The 21,372-nt window shown below is 39.8% G+C and overlaps 1 protein-coding gene across 4 annotated transcripts; it reads right to left on the reverse strand.

Moving 5' to 3' along the window:
- Positions 1–2,830: 2,830 nt before the first annotated feature.
- Positions 2,831–20,949, reverse strand: PM20D2 (peptidase M20 domain containing 2). 4 transcript variants are annotated; one of them, XR_003536209.1, is made up of 8 exons: positions 20,472–20,949; positions 20,247–20,395; positions 15,830–15,972; positions 12,694–12,848; positions 10,195–10,330; positions 8,359–8,494; positions 5,821–5,928; positions 4,968–4,988 (listed from the first exon to the last, which is right to left on the reverse strand). XR_003536209.1 is itself a non-coding variant. In XM_027695470.1 (7 exons), exons 1-7 carry the CDS (start codon positions 20,916–20,918, stop codon positions 4,786–4,788), a joined length of 1,341 nt encoding a protein of 446 aa, XP_027551271.1. In that variant the 5' UTR covers positions 20,919–20,949; the 3' UTR covers positions 2,831–4,785. The 4 variants fall into 4 exon arrangements, 1 of the variants encoding a protein (XP_027551271.1); XM_027695470.1 differs by lacking the exon at positions 8,359–8,494 and having other exon boundaries at positions 2,831–4,988; XR_003536207.1 differs by lacking the exons at positions 4,968–4,988; positions 5,821–5,928; positions 8,359–8,494 and having other exon boundaries at positions 10,237–10,330; positions 11,244–12,848.
- Positions 20,950–21,372: the final 423 nt, after the last annotated feature.

Below are 21,372 nucleotides of genomic sequence, written 5' to 3' on the forward strand. Positions count from 1 at the left end.
GTGGATCTTTGATAGACACAAGTTCTGCCTATGAGCAGATGAAGAGATGTGAGTCTAGATGAAAAGGCTGGGAGGTTGGGAGACTAAAATCTTTAGTAGTTTCTAAGGATGATGCTAATTACTGATAGGGTGAAGCAGCAAAAAGGTAAAGTTCAGTCTGTAACAGAATACTGAGAAGGCATGAAGAATGATAAATGATTTCTTCCCTAGTAAAAAAAAATTCTCATAGTAATCAAATCAATAGATGTTCCTTTCTATATGTAGCACAACTAAGAGATTCAGTACAAAACAGATCCAAATTCCCTGCAAGTCCTGATGAGCAAGTAGAAACCACTGGGACTCCCCTCTCCTGCGCTTGCTTATACGGCAATGTGGTATTTGATGAAGCCCTGAGGAAGCAGCAAAGAGAAAGGGAAAGAAAACATGAGACCCCATGTATTGCACATTCCACACCAGGTTGGTGGCAGTACAACACGAGGCCATTCAGACGCTCAAACAAATCTTTGAAAGCTGAACAAATGGTAGAGTGTGAAGCATATTCCAATCTCCAAGAGCCAAAAGTATATATAAACAGGAAAATGATGGAAAATTATAACTTCTGATGAATTTTGTTATGAAACAAGACTCCAGTACTGTAATGAACATGCACCAGAGCTGTGTGCTTTTATTCTTCAATAACTTCTTGAGAAGTTAGGAAGAAATGAGCCACTATTACACTTGCTAGGTAACTCTGAGACTAAACAGCTGCAAAGATAACTGTATAGGGGCAGCCAGAAGCTCAGGTATGGTATCTACTCAGCTCACTGAAAGGATGTAGCGACCACGACAGAGTTCCCAAAAAAACATGCAGCTATCCAGGCTTCAGGCTGTAGGGAGTGCCAAAGTCTTTCACTGGATTGTAGCAGAGATAGCAGTTGCTATTGGGATCATTCAGCCTGGAGAAGAGAAGGCTTTGGGTGATGTAATTGCAGCCTTCCAGTACCTAAAGCAGGCCTACAAGAGATGGGAGAGAGACTTTTTACAAGGGCCTTGTAGTAATAGCACAAGCAGTAATTGCTTCAAACGGAAAGAGGGTAGGTTTAGATTGGATATTAGGGTGGTGAGGCACTGGAACAGGTTGCCCAGAGAAGCTGTGGATGTCCCATCCTGGGAGGTATTCAAGGCCAGGGTGGATGGGGCTTTGAGCAATCTGGTCTACTGGAAGGTGTCCCTGCCCATGGCAGGGATTGGAACAAGGTGATCTTTAAGGTCCCTTCCAACCCAAATCATTCTATGATACTCTATAGCTATCATGAACTACAGCACCATAAAAATGGCTGTTTACACTATTCTCAACCATGTGAACTTAATTCTTTCTCAGGACTGAAGCATATGGCTTGTCACTGTATTTTTAAATAAGAACATTCAGATGTAGTTGTAGCTGAGAAAAATTCTGGAGGAGTTTGTCAGACACTTTTGGCTTCCATTAGTGCTTAAAGGAATCTAAACTGGCAGCAGCCTTACCCAACTTTGGCTTAGTAGAGTCTGGGTAAGAACTCTCATACGAGATGCACTTCTGTTCCTCATAAGAACAAAAGATGGGGGGCAGCAGGAGTCAACCAAACAGGCTGGTAGACAAAGGCTCTGTGGAGGGCTGCTACCTTAAGGGAAGGAAACTGCAAACCTTATGGAGGAAAAAGGAAATAAAAAAGTCAGTCTACATTATAATAATTTAATCCTAAACACTTGTCTCTAAATGATAGTCTGTTTTCAAGAATGCTGTTAGCAAGTTATGAGATCACTCAACGAATATGAGTCAGACTTAATTAGATGATGTGTCATGACCCTTCTTCACAGGAACACAGTCCTGCTCCCTATGACTGCCATGGGATCAGGTACAGAGCACTCAGACAATGGGAGGGAAATGATTACAGAAATCAGATTCACAAGAATAAAAAGCTGCTTCCTATTTACTGTTTGAAAAAAGGCTGCTGGGCCCTTCTATACCAGGAACACAGCAGGTTGCAAGTTCTCTCCTTAAGTCTTTTCATTTAAAAAAAATCCACTGCATTTCATGTTTTGTTTTGCATGAAACAAGGTGGTATCTTTCACTCAAATTCTAGGACAGATATCAAATAAGGAAATACAGTAGCTTGGTGGGCTGGCAGAGGCTTTAAGTTCTTCACAACATCTGGATATAATCACCTCATCCTTACATATCTGTGATTTGCCATCAGCTGTTCAGCATAATTTCAGCCATTACAGTTCATTACCTACACACTTTGATTCATTGCTGCAGCATCTCAATATTAAGCAAACAACAAGAGAATTTAATCACAACATAGTGGGTTGGCTTTTGGATTTTTTTTTTCAGGCCTTCCTTAGCAACGGGGGTCAGAAATCTAAGGAAGTATTCCATATCATCCTTTAGCGTAACACAACATATAAATAAGGTGCAGATAAGAGACCTCACGCTTTTCTCTCTTCCGGTTGCTGAAGGCGACAGGTCTCTCCCCAGATGGTCTTTGCTTGTATGGGCCAAGGCCTGCCTGCTCTGACCTGGTGTTATCTCTGGTCCCTGGGGGAGGCGTGGGGAGTTGGTTGGTGCTTCACACGGTTCTGCTGTCTCGCTCACGGAAGTATTTAATTTGTTTTTTTTTTATTTATTCGCCAGCTCTCTAGTGACGGTGTACATATAATTGTAAATATACATCAATATATATTTTTGATATAATCCTGTTTTGTTTGGGCTTCTTTCGGTTTTTCTGTAGTTCGTTTTTTTTTCCTTGCTTGAAAGAGTGAGAGGGGGAGGGGACAGCTTGGACTTGGCAAGAAAGCCAGGCCAAACTGATACACACAATTAAATTGCTTTATTAATATCAACTCATCTTTAATCAGTACTTCAATTCCATTTTAATTCCAGCAATGATTACAACAAAATGAAGATATGCTTTTAGTGCAGAAAAGTTTAACTAACTGATCTTGGACATGATGCAGCCAGCAAGTCTGGACAAAGAGAACTGAGAAGGTTGTAACGCACATCAGCTGGTAGGAAATACAATGACATAGCATGTATTGCCATCACTGAGATCCCAACACACCATCTTAAATACAGGAAAGCAACAGGCCAAGCAGTTCATGCAGGAAGAAATAAAAAGCAACATCTGCTAAGGAAATTAATGAATTGGGTTGTTAACCCAGTAGATCTTAATGAATTGCAATTGTGCCTGGCAAGGCAGACTGTAGATTAAAAGTTAAGGATAAAGTTCCTTGGGCAAATCTTGGAACAAATTTCAGTTGCACTTAGTATTCAACTTACTACCCCGGACGTACCTATAGCTCACAGTCCAAGCCTCATCTGTTTCATGCATTCATCTGTCAAAACTGTCTGGTAATGGAAACAAGGATATTGGTGTAAAATTGGAAGTTGAATGTAGAAATTAACTAACTATAAATTCTGAATAGAATTTTAGACTTTATCATTTAGAGACTGGTACTGTTAAAAAAAAAGTTTCTGAAATTATTTTGTGCATTCTGACTTCCTGGGGAATACAGTTTGCCCGACTTTTTTCCTGAATCTTACTGTAATACTTATGCTTAGGAAAACATTAACCAGTAAGCTGCTTTCTCAATCTGTCCACCGGTTCCACTTTCCACTGATTCATGAGGCCCTTCAATAAGTGAATTAATAAAAGCCTAACATGCTCGGGCACACAGAACACCACCTAGATAAAATCTGCAGTATTATTATCTCTGGGAAGCAAAATAACAAGGATTAAACAGACTAACAACACACAAAAAGGACAACTGGCAAGACTTAACAGATCTGCTACCTAGGATATGGAAATACGACTTAACAGATCCACTGCTTAGGACATGAGAACAAACATGTTTAAGAAGCCAGTTACCGCACCAGCAATCCTCAGTGCAAGCTTCCCTGAGATTACTAGAGGGGTTTGCATGCAACCAACTTAAGGTGACCTTCATTTACTGCTTCGTGGTACCACACTTGTATGTTTGTAAAAAAAATTTTCACTGGTTTAGCTAAATTTATACACATCCTTCAGATCAGTTAAGCTGGTGCAACATTTGTATTGCTTTAGAGCAGCACTTTTCCTGCAGTAGTTTCAATGTGTTAATTTTAACAAATTTAATTTAAACATTTAGTTGCTTTCCAATTTTGTGATGCATGACTTCTCCACAACACCTCCAAAATTTATTAGGAGGAAGATCAATGCATTTCAGGAAGATCAAGCTTCACAGACTGCATTTCCATACAAACAGTTCTCTTCCATTGCTGGAAGCTACTGTTGTCATAACCAGGCATGTTTCCAAACACAGCCCCTTCTCTCCAGTGAAACCAGCTCAGGTTTTACGTTTCCATTTTGTGCCAAGAAAAGTGACTGACAAGAGAGAAATGCTTCATAGATCAGATTCAGCCTATGATTACTGAATGAACTGTGCTTATTTTAGAAAAACTGCCATATTACCCCTGTAAGGAATATTACTTTAGCAATACATAGAAAATCACTAATAAGGGATCTAAACACTATAATTCATTCAACACAGCAAATGAAAGGCAACATATTTGAGATCTCTTTATGAAATTCATCACCATATTGAACACAAACATTAGAGCTAGATGAAACTGCACATTTTTGAATGCAATACTATTTGCTTTTCCTAAAGTAAAAAAAAAAAAAAAAAAATCAATATTTCTTCAGCTATATATTTATCCAGCCCCTACTAGGACTTAAATACAGCATCTCCATTAAGTGAATCCTACTGAGAGAGGTTTAATGAAGTTTAGTGTGATGCACATGCTCCTACACCAACACCGGATTCCTTTTTAGGTTCTACTGGATTTATTTGCCCCTCTTCTTTAAGCTTCATCTCTGTAAAGTCTCTCCTGACTTCTTCTAACAGACCTGGCTTGAAAATGACATCCAGTGCTGTCATTGCCAAAGCTTTGGCTGTGCGCAAAGCATAGAACTGAGCAGTCTGTGACCCTGCAAAAAACAAAGTAAGGAATTACAGGTTAGATTACTAATATTAAACCACTAGCTTACTGCATAAGGCATAGTCTGTAAAGTAAGATCTTTAAGTTTCAATGGCAAGAGCAGTTTCTTAATCTACTTGCATGAAGTACATGCCCATTTTCTCATGCCTCAAACCAATTTTTCACATGCAAGCACTTAATTTTCTGCTACTGATATAAACAACTAAGACTGAAAACAGGAAAATGAGAGTTCATGTTCTGCTTTTTAGACAATGTGGAGTTTTATACAGCTAGCACTGTTATGTTTCCAAAGCACTGCACTTTAGGAGTAAAAATCTTTTATTTTGGCTCATGTTTAGAAACTCTTCTGAATATGCTGCTTGGGATAATCCCTCTAATTTCTTGTGTCTAGATAGTATACCAAGTCAGGTTTTTTGTATGAGAAGTGATCATCCTTCACATATACATTTAACTTTAGATGCAAACCCAGAAATTCTACATTTGTCAGCTTTTTCTGCAACTCTACTATTAATGTAGTTAAATAGTTTCAGGGTCCATATTCAGCTCAAATCCCATCACGCTTGACAAAAGCAATCTTGTTTCTATAACATATTCACATGTAGCCTATTTCATATCTAGTATTTACACTTTTAAACATTATATATACAAAGCTACATTATACACAGTACCTTTGAATACCATAGAAACATATGAAAGCTTTAATTCTCTGTAATTTGAAATATTCTCTATTTCTAGGTTTGCTGTAGTGAAATCAGCAAGCAGTCTCTACAATGTATAAGGGTTCCAAATATAAACCTTTAACCTTTTTCACTTCCACTCACCTGCAGCTTCTGTGTACTGCTCAGTATGATTCAATGCATCAGAGCCAATATAAAAATAAGGATGAAGCCCAGGGACCACAAATGTAACATTTCCAAAGTCTGTGGAACCTAGAAGGAGCATAGAGATTTTCTTAATGAACAAGTGTTGAACAGTTTTGAACGCTGTAAGAAAATGCCTGAAAGACATTATCTCCTGCTTGTATCTAAAACAGAATATCCTTTGCCCCAAATAACAAAATAAAAGCATTTCTAATGAGTCATTATCCATATAAATACCTCCCATCACCAAGGTGCTTTCCCTAACTAGTCATCTCTAGATGCTGCTCTCCAGTGTGCTTCTGATCAATGATCAGTTACCAGACTGCAAGGAAGATGTATCAGCATGTGCCTATTCCCTTTACTGTTAATTTTTTATCAAGCATCTCCCAATAGTAAGCTGTTAATTATGAAAACAATGAAACAATGAAAGCTGCAAACCCTGACATTTCTGGCAGTTCAACAATTTTCCTGTTACAGCCCTTAAAACTAGGCCCAAAACTTCCCACTTCTCACCAATATGCAAGCATTCAGCATTGGATAGAAGACTCTGAAGTAGAAACAATCTATCCTTAAACAAAACCAGATTGAGGACAACTATTTTTTCCCTCCATGCCCTTTGATTATTCTCAGTTATGGAAATCTTAACAGCACAAGCACTCTTGAAATAAAATCAGAACTAAACTCCAGACAAAATGCTAGTGCTTTGCAGATATAAAAAAAAACCCTGATAGCAGTGCTGCAGATTTTAATGATGATGCTTTCATGTCTGACTAGCATTTTCAATATGTTATCTACTGATAGGATCTATCTCACAGTACTGCCTTATCTATTGAATGATATCATCCCAAAGTAATAGATCCTTCATAGTAAACCATCCAAGAGTCTACAACTACATCCCAACAGCCTTTTTTTTCTTTTACCCAAACAAGCAATCCACTCATTATTTGTTAAAAGGACATTTTAAAGCTGGAGAAATCAACATACTAGTTATTGTGATATCCAGATACCAGAAAAAGTCGTAGCAGGGAAAAATGGGGATGATCAACTAAGATCTCAATTAACTTTTTTCAGGCCAGAGATGCAGAGATTTGTTTCCATAGCAATTTGCTTCTACAGTATAAAATGACCATCCCAAAGATTTAAAATTATTTGTATCAGGTAGCCTCCACATCATGATACTTTGTGAAGAGACAACATTGCTAATGCCTTAAGATTTAATAATAAAATGATTGAAGAATACAGATTTTACTTGGAAGCATATAGTTATTAAAAGCAAGTCCACAGAGCCTACATTATGAGGACACGAGTTTGCTATTTGCTCTGCTTACAGACAATGGAAGAAGCAAGACTTGTCCAAAAACATCTTTTCCAATAAATTCATTATGCATTTGAAGAAAACCCAAGTCTTGGCACAGCAACAAGTTATTTTAATTTCCAGTAGTCTGTACTACTGATTCATTCTTTGGTCAACCTGGATAGACAAACCAGAAGTCTAAAAGTTCTGCATACTCCAGACTAAGTCAAGAGTTCTAGAATTGCCTTACTAAGTCCTAATATATAAACTGCTGGAAAGACTGAGCTGCCCTTTTCCCCGCTCTTACTTAGCAAATGAAACATCAGAAATGTCAGTGCATCACAGCTCCCAGTCATGTAAAATTCCAGTTTACAAATTATTTTTGCTGAATAGAGGGATTTAAACTGGGTATTTTCTAGTAATATGGAGAGCCAAAATCCAGGCAGCTTTTAATAAAAATGTGACAGTCAAATTCTCCCCTCTAACAGAAAAAATGAGACACCCTTTAGTGGTAATGACCTAGATGCATGTTTACAACATCAGGTGTTCCAATGGCTTCCATACAAACATTTGAAACTGTATGCTTGCCAGACACATACAGATCAGGACTCCTTCTAGAAGTATAAATAGTGCAGAATTCTGTATATTGCAACTGCAGTTATCTTCAACAGAGAGGTACTGGGACCTCCAGCCACTCAAAAATGTATCCTGAAGCTGATACTGAAGCCTCTTCAAGTCACTGAATATTTAATAGAAGTCAGTATTACCACAAACATGAACGGAGGGAAAATACCAAAGATTTCAGGAAACATTTATATACAGTCCCAAGCTTCAAAAGTGGCATTTTCAAAGCATACTGGCTCCTTCTTAATATTGCCTGTATCAGTCTTGTGCACGGAGAACCAATAAACCCCATGAATGCTGAAAACATCAGAGTTATCACAAGTGTTGGTGCCTCATCTAAGGCATGCTCAATTAAGCCATCTTCTTTGGGAGGTTATTGGTATCCCATAGTAAAGCTGCCCTACCACCGGCAGGAGGAGAAATAGGCCATGGCACCTGGTCCAAACTAACTCAGTTTCATGTTATTTATCTCACCCTGGCTGCGTGCCAAGCAAGCAGAGCAGGCACAAGGCACACAGGGAGTAGTGTGATTTGATGTGCTAAAGAAACTCTTTGTAACGCTTAGCTGCCTAGAGCGATACCTGTGAGCAGACCGATACCAATACCCATGTAGAGGTGGCAGCGAGTTTGCTCATCTGTTTACGACTTTTCTGCTGCACAGACATGGAGAAGCAACTGAGCTATCTTCCTTCCCTTTCAACAGAAGAAACTGATATCCTAAAAGAAAACATTGAAAACTGTATGAAAACTAAACAGAAATAGAGGTCTTGAAAAAGATGACAAAAAACACTCAACCCCCCCCCAAAAGGGTAGCATACAAAGTTCCACTCCTATGGCTCTGGAAATTGTGCTTTTGTATCACTCCTGAATTCCCACTGCAAAAATTCAGAGGAGAAGCTGTGGAAAGAAAATTCAGTAAAACCTACTGCAGTGCACGATAAAAATGCAATTGCTCAAGCACATTTTGACATTTGACAAGCAATTCAAGGACAGAACAGGCATATGGGGAGTCTTGATTTAAGCAAGTTAATGGTTAACATTTAGCATATCATGTAACTTACATATGAAAGTCCCATTACAAGTGGGTGTCTGTGCTAAGTTTACTCCAAGTCCTCTGAACAAAAGCAAGATCATCAATATTCACAATCACTCTTAATACAATGGTTTGAAGGAAGCAACTAGCAGAGCTCCAGAAAGCTGCACTACAGTAAACATTCTATATAAGTTTCCTCAGTCCCTTTCTTTGGCTAAACCAGCAAAGTATAAATCTTATTTGTACCACACCAAAGAAAAAAAGAAATCTGCCTTTAGTTATAATTTGCTTTTATACACAAGACAATGAACCAGTTGAAAAAACCATGTTTAATTTGGAAGGGAAGAAAGAAACAGAAAAAAAAAAATCCACAATACCAGGGGATATGAAGCCTCCCATGTCCACAAAAAAAAGTTTGGAGAGCTCTGTTCCCAAACACCAAGCTTATCCAAACTCCAAATATAATCTGCATTTAATATAGAGAAGATAAGCACCACAATGAAACTAATTAGAGTAACTTTTTACCGAGAAAAGTATTTTCTTTCTAAGAGAAAAACCATTAGCATAAGTGGAGTAAAAATGTCCATATACACAGTTACGATCAGTAGTGAAGGCTAAAAGTACGAGCAGCAGTTAAGACTTGAACAGAGCTCCTGTACGAACATTCTGAAAAAAAAACCCTGTTAAGTATAATGAGAAATCCACCTAAGCATTCACATTCCTGTTACAGCTCTGAGACCAAAAAAGTTAAATCATTTGAGACACAGTCAAGACCCAAAAGTGAACACCTACTTGAACAGCACCCTTTGGAAAACCAATCTGTTGAACTAATGAACTAAAATTAGAGGCCTGTTAATGAAAAGATTAAATTAGGATGAGATGCTTAAACTTCCATTTATAAATACCTCAAAAAACTCCCTCTGAGATATTTGTTAGATTCTAGTAGATTTGTTTATATGAAAGCTTGTAAAATACTATGAAAAAAGGTTCCTAGAAACAAAGTCTCATCCCCATGCACAGCAAACCAGGATTCTGTATTTCAAAGCCACAGAATAAGACACAATTCATTACACATTCTCATGTTCTCAGTAAGACTGTTCTTAGCTTCCCAATCTTTCCCCCAATCAAACTGTTTATTAATTGAAATATTTTCAGAACTATTATCAGAAAACAATGATACTGCTCTTCTTACCTGTTCTCAGCTTCTACAACAAATACAAAAACACCGGCCAGAGATATAAACCTTTTACAGAACTTCACTATTGTAATTTGGCTTTTTCTTCTGACCAAACTGTGTTTAACCTAGCTCTATTCCATTGTTTTACACACTTTAGGGTTGATCAACCTAAGCTTCAGTCATAACAAAAAATACAGATGTAGTTACCTGACAAACCATTCAAGATAGCATCTTCTGATATAAATTCTATCCCAAGCTTCTTTCCATTCTCCTTGTAAATTTGCTGGAGGCTCTTATTTGGAAGCACATTGTAGTAATCATTTTCACCACCTTTTATTTCCACCTAGACAAAAAAACCCCAAAGTATTTTAAGTTTTTCTGCAATGTAAGCCAGTTCAATGTAAACAATCTAAAGGCCAGAAAAAATAACTACATATCCATACTTCAAGTCCAAGGCAAAACAGACATAAGTGCTAAGTTTCTTTCAAAAATACTACATTCTGCCAAATATTACCCTTGATCAAAACACAGCTGGCATTCTGTTCAGCTTGCACTAGACAGTCAAATTCCAGAAGCAAAGATTTCACAATTTTCTCCAAAAACAGGAAACAAACATTTCCTGTAACACTGTCTTAGTGATTTCTACTACAGGCGCTATTAAACTACACAGAAATCAATTTAGGTTTTTACCAAATTCTATTTTACCTTTGTTTAGCACACTTCCAATAAATACAGCCCCATTCATGAAGTGACTTCACCCAGGCGAGAAGTTTGAAAACAAATGGGAAAAAAAAACTACCAATGTCAAATTTCAAGAGAGATTTTAACTTTCATTCTGCATAAAGTACGTTTTCTGAAGCCCTTTTCTAAATAGAGTGAGAAGGCCACAGTAGGAAAACAGCACCTAATGCCTCAAATAGACTACAAAACTGACAAGCTCACATTCACACATACCATATCTATTTGTTTTGATGAGCACATACATTCTTTTCATAGGTCTATTAGTCATAAAGCTGTAACTACAGACTAGGTAGAACAACCTACCTTAGCAATACAATGCAAGGTAGTCATGTTGCTTGAACCAGCCAGAGGAGGCATACCTCCATTTACTAAAAGCAAAAAAAAGTGGGAATGCTAACTGAAAAAAATCACTCAATTTTTCACATTTGATTGCTACATGAGCCTGCTATTCAATGGGGCAAAGGATCTAGTGACGAAGAACATGGGAAGAAAAAAAAAAGACAAAACACCAACACCTGCTTTGCTTGTTCCTACCAGGAAGGTTTGCCACCAAGCCTCCCAGGTTTCTGAGCCTGGCAGCACTGTCTGTAGGATAGAAATATCACCCACAGCAAAACAAAAAAAATTGTGGGGCACTTGAAGAAATTGTATGTATATGGATTGGGCAGGATGCATCCAAGGATGCAGAGTAAGACAGAAGCAGAAATGCAATCTGGGAGCTATCATTTTCTAAGTGTCATTGAAATAGAGGAATTCTCCAGCTCACTGAAAAAGAGCTAAAGGTCGCATCCACCTTGAAGGGCCCAGAGGAGGACCCTGAAAATTACAGACTGGTCAGACTGTCCTATCCTCAAGTTCCCAGAGGGATTACAGACCAAATAAATCCTCCCACATCCAGGCTCATGAATCACAAGGCGATCATGCATACACTCATGGAAGAGCAGATAGTGCATGATTAAGCTTAGCTTTTCATGACAACATGTCTGGCTCAGATGACACAAGACATGCAAACTCCAAGTGTTATAATCAGTGGCACAAAAATCCACATTGCTGCCCGTTACCTGTAGCAGTCATCTGCAATCAATACTGGTGCCATTACTGTTTCAATATTTCTTTTATTTGATGTAGACAACTCCTGTGAGACCACATCTGGTGCTGTGTTCATTTTGTGCTCCTCCAATCAAGACTGGAGCTAGGCCACCAGAAGGTCATCAAGATAATTAGGTGAAGAACATGACCTAGAAGGACAGGCTGAAGGAACTCAATTTGTAGAGCCTTCAGAACAGCAGGTTAGTGGGACATCTTATTGCTGTCTACAGTTATCAGATGGGGATGCTACAGAGAAGACAGAATCAGACTTCTTGGAGGTCAGAGTGATGTGACAAGGGGCAACAAAGAGAATTCCCATTAGATACAACAGAATCACAGAATGGCTGATGCTGGAAAGCACCTACGGAGGTCATCTTGTCCAATTCCCCTGCTCAATCAGGGTCACCTAGAGCTGATTGCCCAGAACCACATCAAAACAGACTTTGAATATCTCCAAGGATGGAAATACCACAATCTCTCTAGGTAACCTGTTCCAGTGCTCAAGTCATCACAGCATAAAAGTTAGGAAAACCCTCGTTCACCATGAGCTGGGTAGAGAACTTGCTGAGAGAGGTTGCAGAATTTCAGCTTTGGAAGTACTCAGAAGTTCACGTGGCACTCAGCAATCTGCTCTGAACATAGGATTAGACCAGATGACTTCTGGAGATCTCTCCCAACCGAGATTCTTCTAGGATTCTGCAGCAATCTATTTATAAACCAAAGCTTGCTTTCAGGACACAAAGCAACAGAAGAGCAAAGATTATCACAGTAACTTAGATTTACTTTGGCTAAACACCATGCAGACAAATAATGCAAGCCTCGATTTCCTATTCCGGTCTGTGTAACAGAAACACAAGACAATGAATATATTCTTACTTTGCACCCTGTGGCCAGTGCTGCAGATTTGAAGCAGTTCTCAACCTTCTCTGTCAGAACAGAAAGCTCTTTCATTGAAGGTGCGCGCAAGTAAAATTCTAGCTCAGTGTAAGAAGGAATGATGTTAGGTTTCACACCACCATTTTTTATTACACCTGCAGAAAGGGAAAAGTTGTGTTACCAGTGTTAAATGGAATAACTTGACCTTCAGTCCTGTCATGAAACTCCTTGGTCAAGAACTAAACATAAAAACAGAAAACAACAAAACATCAGCTGAGCATGAAATACAAAGGATTTAAAAAATACAGTATGTGGACAAAAGTTTCTTCATCACATCAGATTAAGTGGAACATGTTTGTGTTTTTCAGCACGATTTCACTGCATTCTTTGGTTAGATATCTGTTATAAATCCATAGATGAGCCAAACTAGCATTTCTAATTAATCCCCTGAAATTCAATTCATCAGAGCCCTAAATCAATCCGGCTGCCATAAGAAAAAAATTGCTATAAAGGCTAACTTGGATTCCAACTTCTCAACATTTCCTCAGCTAGAATGCTTCCAACTTACTTTGTGAGCTTGGAGAAAAATTAAGTTGCATTTCTCAGCAATACCGGAGTAATGTGTGTGTTGCAGTGCATGGAAAGTTCATTAGATGCCTCATACTAATTCTTCAGAAATATGGGAATATATAATATATGTAGTTTTGTTCACAAGTACAGTTTGAGTTGAAAGTGCTCCCTCAAGGAAATGCGTGATAACTACATCTTTTTCAATTATAGCATCAGAGGCACTATCATAAAAGACAGTAATATTTAGATATTTCAACAATAAAACATTATAGAGCCCAATTCTATATTAGATTTTAAGGCATTAACTGTTAGGTGCTTTCAACAGGCTATTTCTCTGGCCTCCTACCATAAATTGATGTATGTGGAATAAGATTTGTTTTCTGTAGAACCTGGGAAACTCTCTACCTTAAATGGAAATATTGCACAAGTTACTGATGTGTGGCACTGAGGCCTGAAGAGACAGCACTAACAGGATGCAAATGGGCAAAAAACCACTACTTTTGGTGCTGAAAACCTATTATGAACTCCACCTCAAGTAATACCTTTCCAGTCTCAAATACAGTCAAAATAAAAAACAAAGTGCTGAATTAATCCACTATCAGTATTTGTCTATAACAAAAGGAACAGCCCAGATGAGAGGGACAGACATCACAGGAAAGGAACCAGTGAGTAAGTAATTGTGCAAATTTTCATGACACGTACCATAATACGCTTTCTCAAAACAAGCAGCTACATGAGTAAACAACTTTCACTTGTCTTGTCCAGCACATTTGTAAATGGAACTGGATAGAGTCTGAGTACGTCTACAGTTAAATTTCAAAGCAACTGCAATATGGACTGGACAGCAGACCTAGATTAAAAGTAGGCTGCTTAAACACTACTAGTAGCAGCCAGTTTGCCCTTCTGGAGGGAAACCTTGGGGTTTTTTTACAACCTGTTTAATACAACTTTTTGAACAGGAAAAAACTCTACATTCCGGTTTTTCAAGGAGGCAACACTTACTCCATTCATAAGCAGGGAAGAAAGGTAATATCAAAATCTCAGAGGAACTCAAACCAACAGTATTTCAGTATATGAAACATTAGTTAGAAATCCTAGACTTCGAACAATGGAAATTATCTCAGCTTTTGTTAGTGGGCTAACACTACTATTTTTAGGATCACTTAATTCAGCCACTGATCATACTGCAAGTCTACAACACAAGATCTCCAACAAACTGTTGTAAAGAAAGCATTCCTAAAATTAAATCTCATTCTGTCTGCTTATACTTTCCCAGAAGTATTTTAAATATTTCCAATTTGAAAACCAGGTTTATGACTGCAGTTGTATCAACACAGTAATTTCAGTTTTGCTGTCCTTCAGGAAGCATTACCTGTAGGAGGCTTGTTTAGATACTTAGTTTTTTTCCCAATATTATCCATGCAGCCTTTAGAAACTATGAAGAAAGCAGTATTTAGGGGTTTAGGCTTAGATTCAACAGAAGACTTAGGCACCTCTGAGCTTACACCTGCAACACATGCATTTCAGACACCAAAACTCATAATTATGTGCCTTGTTTCCTACAGAGCAATAGGATGGAGAGGCTATGCCTACTGTCTGAAATTCTTTTGGGCATGCTGCACATCACAACTGCAAACAGCTTCATCTAGAGACAAAATGATCAGGACTCTATCCAGATATCCTGGAGAGAAATACACACTTGTATTACATACAGCACAAGCAACGAAGACATATAATGGTTAGCTCAGAACTTTTGGAAGGGTTTTAAGTTCATAAACAAGTACTCCAAATAAACAGCTCTACATTCCGAAGTCCTGTAGAACTGGCAAAGTTTATTAATTTCAACTTGGAAAAAGTTATGTTGAATGTAATAAGGAAAATTGGGTTTATAGCTAAAGGGCAGCTTCATCTCAACTGAAACTTTTGATGATGTTGATGCATGACATTGAAGGAATACAAGTCAAGCTTAGTGCAAAATGACCTTTCTAATCCAAAATCTACTAGATATTAAATATTAGAATCCAGTCAACATCTAGTTGATTGGGCTACTAACCAGAACTATAAGCTTGTGCCATCACTTGTTTTTTGTACTTCAGCAAATAAACTTCACTCCAGACCACTACGCCTTTCCAATAAATGCCATCTAACTAATGGAATACCTATTAAAAAAACTGATGCAGTAATACTTCACTTTTCAGACATGTTTAATCTTACACCTTTGCAAAAACACACAGATTAAGGAATTCAAGGCCATGTACCAAAATAAACTTGGCACTTTTTTCTTCCTTTCTGAACTGCAACTTCAAGTGCAAAGACTTAAAATTTGTCTTGCCTCTACCGAGGTACCAGAGTCCTCTTTTGAATATGATCTGTGAGTGTATTTTCAGCAGTTAGTTCTGGACACTTACACACCATTTAAATGAAATGGTGTTATTTCATAATATTTTAAGTGACTATACTAATTTAGAGCATTAATGCAATACTTTGAAATGTATGATATTCTAAGTTAGTACTTCAACAGCCTAAACTCTTACTTGTTGGACATTAGATTTAATGAAGATCTCACCATGAACTCTCCAGGTCGGTTTCATTTGCTGTCTTAAAACAGACAGATTGTTGTACGCAAGAACAGCAGCATCTAATGCATTAACTCCTTCCCAAGGATAAGCAGCAGCATGAGAAGCTTTTCCATAGTATTTCACAGTCACGCTAGGAAATAAAAGGCATTGCTTATTTGTTTTTTGTTCACTGAAAAAAAAAACTCTAAAAGAAAAAAGTTCCTTTTGTTCACACAAATACGTTATTTAAGTTTTGTGCAGCAGAACACCAAACAATTTACCTGGCACTAGACAGTTGCACAGTCAAACTATCTTTGAGTGCAGAAAAATGCTGAAAGATTTCTAGAAAACCAATAAAATGGAATGATACCAAGAGCCAGTCAATCAAGAATGCTACTGGTAACATACCACTACAAAGCCTTTTCCCGAAGAGTACGGGTTTCACATATTAATTAAATTTCTCCAACACTTTTTCTTTACGCTGCCTGACTGTTCTGAGACTTAAAGTTACTAACAGTCTTCTCAGAGAACAACAAACCCTTTTCTCAGACTCAAAATTAGAAGCTGACTGTCCTAATTCTTGTCAAATAAAATGCATACAATAAGACAGCAAAAGCACGTAAGATCACATACAACTCATGTCTAAATAACAAAAGTCAAGTTTTACAAGTGAAGTAATGGCATAGCCTACTATTAAATACGCATTATTATGCTACAGGATGTTCTTTCCCTGCACACCTCAAAAAAGGTGGTAGAAAGGCTTAAAACAAGGAGGAAATCTAGTACAAGGGTTATCCTCCAATTGCATAGAAGTCTTAAAAATTGCACCTTAACATACCCAGTAAGAATTCATGCTTTGCTTCATCTTGGGGCCATTTTTACCAGCCTTACAAAATAATTTAATATTTCAGATTACATGAAAACTCTTTACATAAGAGGAAAATACTAAATACTGACAGCTACATGAGGTCTTACTATTATAAAATATACAAATTTTTTTTACCAATAGTAGAAATTTTAACTAAACTTGTATGGAGTTTGTACTCCACACCCACTCCTTTACACAAAAAACTCCATCTTCAAGCTCAAAGACTTTTTCTTCCACCCTGGCACACACAACCTGCCTCTTACCCAGCCATAGTAAGCAAGCCAAACTTGCTTGTCCCTCTGTCTTGCACAAACGCCATCTTAACCAGTTATCCTGAACTGACCCCTCATGCTCGGAACCACACCACAGCTGTAAATTAATACCATGTCCTGGTTAGAACGGCTGGGACCAATTCATCCCTGGATGGGTGTAACCCAAAACTGTGTATTCTATAGCCTCCATGCCATTTCCCAAAAACTGCTGTCAGTAGAGGCCTGCAAGGTGGGAAGATGTTCCTGTACCCTTTTATGGAATTCCCCGCTCTGATATCCTTATATGGAATTCCCCGCTCTGATAAGAGGGACTGAGCATCCACATGCCCTTTTATGGAATTCCCTACTCTGAGGGAGGGACTGAGCACTCCCGCCTGAACTGGAGAGTATATAACTGGGAGTTTCAGAGCCTTGAGGCTCTCTCTCGTGGGACCCAGAGGAAGACAGCAGACCACCGCTGCTCCCAACCAGGCTGAGACCACCACCCTCGACTGGACTGCAATCACCACTTCTGACCAGACTGCAGCAGCTCTCCCACCAGCAGGTTTATTCCCTCTCCCTTTGCTTTGGACTCGGGGGGTGGGCCAAGGTACACCACTTTTGTTCATACCCCAGGGTGCTGGGTTTGTACATTTGGGTTTTGTGGATTAAAACCAATTGTCTGTCTGTATAATTGTACTTATTGCATTATTTTAATAAATTGTTATTCTGACTTATAAATCTCTCTTTTGAATTGAGTTCATTTTGCCTTGCTGGTTAACTTTTAAACCAGCACATACCAGTACTTAAATACTTGATAGCAAAAAGGGGCACAATGGAGTGTACTGTTGCAGCAGGAAACATCTACTACTACTGGAGTAACCCAAATTAAATACGTCCTTTTCCATTCTCCTTCATCCTCCAAGACAACCATAGATCCCTTTCTCTAGAGTATGAGATTTATTTAAAATTTATTATCACTAAGAAATCAATATAAAAAAAACTTATCCATTAATATCACAGGTATTATACTGCAACCCCTCAAATCAATCCACAAATATCCCTCGACATTCTCCAAAAAATGGGAAGAAAGCAAAGTACAGCAGAAAGTCATGTTGCAATTTTCTTTTTCCACAAGAAACATGTGTTTCTTATTAAAAAAACATTCTTTCAGCATTCCTTTTCTTGTACTTTTATTGCTACACAAACATCACACAGTGTCAGAAAAACCCAACAGATTTTGCAGAATAACAACACCCTAAGCCAGTTTAAGAATACCAGCAGAAGAATGTGGATGCTGTTTGACCAACAATAGGCTGATTAAGTGAAAGATAAGTGAATAAGAATCAGCAAACTTTGGAATGTATTCACCAATTATCTCAATATGTTAATCTTACTTCAGGCACAAGCCAGCTTTCACAGTTGCAGATACAGTTATATTAGCAATTTAGTGATCACCAGTCCTTAAACTCCTTGGAGACAACCAAAGATAAATTACAAATTGGCAAAACTGTCTTTGTACCTTTGGAATCTCATAATTACGTAAAACATGACATATACTGAGTATTTCAAGGTTTTGAAGATAGTAAGTTGTTTCACTCAGAACTTGAATTTCGTGCCTCCTCCATGTTCAAGGTTTAAAGGCCATCTGGGACTTGGATCCTACAGCAGACCATCACCTCTGAAGAGAGGCTTCTAAATCTTACTGTATGAAACTCAAAGGGCTATTGCAAGCAGACAGGCAAAACTATCAATAAAAAAATGAATCTTGAACATTATAAATATAATCTTAAGGTGTAAAAACCAAAAGGCAAGCTGGGCTGAGTCCTGAAGGAGACTACAATAAACAGTAAAGACTCTTTAGAAACACAATAAAGGAATACAGAATATAGCAGAGAGCTGGCCATAAAATTTACCATAAAATTTAGCAGTAACACAAGCAAATTATCCACTGGAAAGAGCCCTGACAAAAGGAAAATGCCCAAGAACATCGGAGCTGGATGGTAGCACAAGCAAGCTGAAAACAGCTCTCAGTACAGTGAGCCAAAAATTACTGGAAAACCAGTTATTTAAATATTACAGAATGTAGTCAGACACAGTCAAAAGAAATACTTGAAAAATCTGTTTCACTGGAGGGAGGTTACTAGTGGGGTCCCTGCAAGGTAAGACGTTGGGATCAAGAATCTTAGTAACAGTGACATAAAACGTAGTAACAAAACCTGCTGATATACTACTGCTGGGACACTACAGAAAAAGAAGTTTATAACATCAAAAGAAAAATGGCATGGCCTTGCAGACTGGCACAGTAAGAAAAGAAGAAGCTCAAAAGTATTTTTTTTTAAAAATCACATATTTAAAGACTAAGCATTTATATAAGAGTTGATTACTTGAAAATGACTCAGTAGGAAATCTCAAACATGCCGGCTATCTCCAAAGATACAAGGAAACACTATGGTCCCTGCATTAGCTAAGTAAGGTCTAAGGAAATTGCACCTCATGTACTGTGTACATTCTGGGTATGCACATCCAGCAACATGTACTTCAACACAAGTCAAGTGACTCCAAGTACAAACAAGCAAGTGCTGTCACTGAACAGCAGAGCTAATGAAAAGAAGACAAGACATAATTTCCGAAGAGTTATATGGCTAGCTGGCAAAAAAGGCAGCTGTGTGAGGGCAGGACTGATGTCTATATGCACACTAAGGGCCAGGAAAGCCAAGAACTACTGTGGATCAAAAAAAAAGTTAATGTGAGAGTTAATACACACAACACGGCCATGACTAAATTTAGGGTAGAAGTTAATATGGATCCAAACTGCAGTCAAGCTTAGCTGGCCAGCTCTTTTCAAAAACAGGAGGTCAAACCTGAAACACTTTCTGAAATGATTAAAATGCACAGAGGATTACATGACCTGGCATCCAGGAAAGCGTGGAACTATGATCCTTGAGACCCTACAGTTGCATCTTTAAATTCTATTTTTATTTTAACAGGTGGGATAATCACATGGATGTTTCAAAGAAACGCTTAGAAACGTCAGAACAAAGAATTGATTTTTGGGACACATGCAAGATTATCTCAGAGCAGTCAGGGATTTTAGCACTATGCTGAACACTGCACTTTAGAAGAATGCCTCAGAGTGCCATTCCCTAACAGTGACCTGGCTCCTTAGCTGACTGTAAATACTTTGTCTGAAGGGCATCTGCAAGGTCCCCGGGCTTCAGCCACTGCCAAAGCAGTGTTCTACTGAGGGAAGGGACAAAGGGCTAATAACAAACCATCTCTTTCCATCTGACCCCGCTCACTCACTCGTGCTCAGCCACATCAGGCAGGTAAGACGCGTTTTCCTGCGAGGGGTGCGCCATGAAAACGGCATCCAGGCCATCGAAAGCTCCAGCTTTTATCAGGTCGATTTTGCCTCCTCCCTGCTCCTCCGCGGGCGTACCCAGCACCGTGATCTGCAGCACACACGCACAGAGAGGGTCAGGGGCAGTCAGAGGGGGACACCGCCGCCTCCCTCGTGAGGGCTCCCACCTGCACGGGCGCGGGCTCCGCCAGGCTCTCCAGGGCGGCCTTCAGCGCCAGCGCGGCGCCGGCTCCCACCTCGGCGATGAGGTTATGTCCGCAGGCGTGCCCGAGCCCAGGCAGCGCATCGTACTCGCAGAGAAAGGCGATGCGGAGGGGGCCCCGCGGGCCCTGCGGGGCGGCCGTGCCCCAGTCGGCGCGGAACGCCGTGCCCAGCTTGTAGCGCGGCCGCACGGCCCAGGCGGCGCCGGGCAGGTCCCTGTCGGAGAAGAAGCGGGTCAGGCTGTCGTGCGCCTGGTGCTCCGCGTACGCCAGCTCGGGACGGCTCCAGATGTCGCGGCTCAGCGCGCCCAGACGCGCCGCGTTCAGATCCACGCTCTCGCACGCCCGCTGCTTCAGCTCCTCCAGCGCGGCGGCCAGGACGGGGCCGCCCTGCGGCGGCTCTTGCGGCTCCATAAGACCACGGGAGCACCTGACGGAGCACCTGCCCTGCAGCGTGAGACCGGCGCTGCCGCCCCCTTTTATTGCCTCCGCCGCACCGCGGGGCACGCTGGGAAGTGTAGTTCGTCACCCTGTGCCGACCTGCAGGCGGCGCCCAGCTAGAACTCCCCGCCCCAGGGCGCTCAGCGCGGCGCCCCCGGCGCGGCCGGTGGAGTTTCGCGGGCCCGCCTGTATCCCGTGCCGGGCGCCTGCGGGGTGCTGCTCGGTGCTGGAACGCGCCGTGTTCTCTGGTTTAGGTCCAGGTGTGTTCTGGTTTAACCTCAGCCGGCAGCCAAGCCCTTCACTCACTCCCCCACCAGCAGGACTGGGACAGAATCGGAAGGGTAAAACGTAGAAAACTCGTGGGTTGGGATAAAGACAGTTTAATCGGAAAAGCAAAAGCCATGCATACAAGCAAAGCAAAGTAAGG

The sequence above is a fragment of the Neopelma chrysocephalum genome, unplaced genomic scaffold (assembly GCF_003984885.1).
Source record: "Neopelma chrysocephalum unplaced genomic scaffold, ASM398488v2 Primary Assembly neopelma1_23b, whole genome shotgun sequence".
NCBI classification, from domain to species: domain Eukaryota; kingdom Metazoa; phylum Chordata; class Aves; order Passeriformes; family Pipridae; genus Neopelma; species Neopelma chrysocephalum.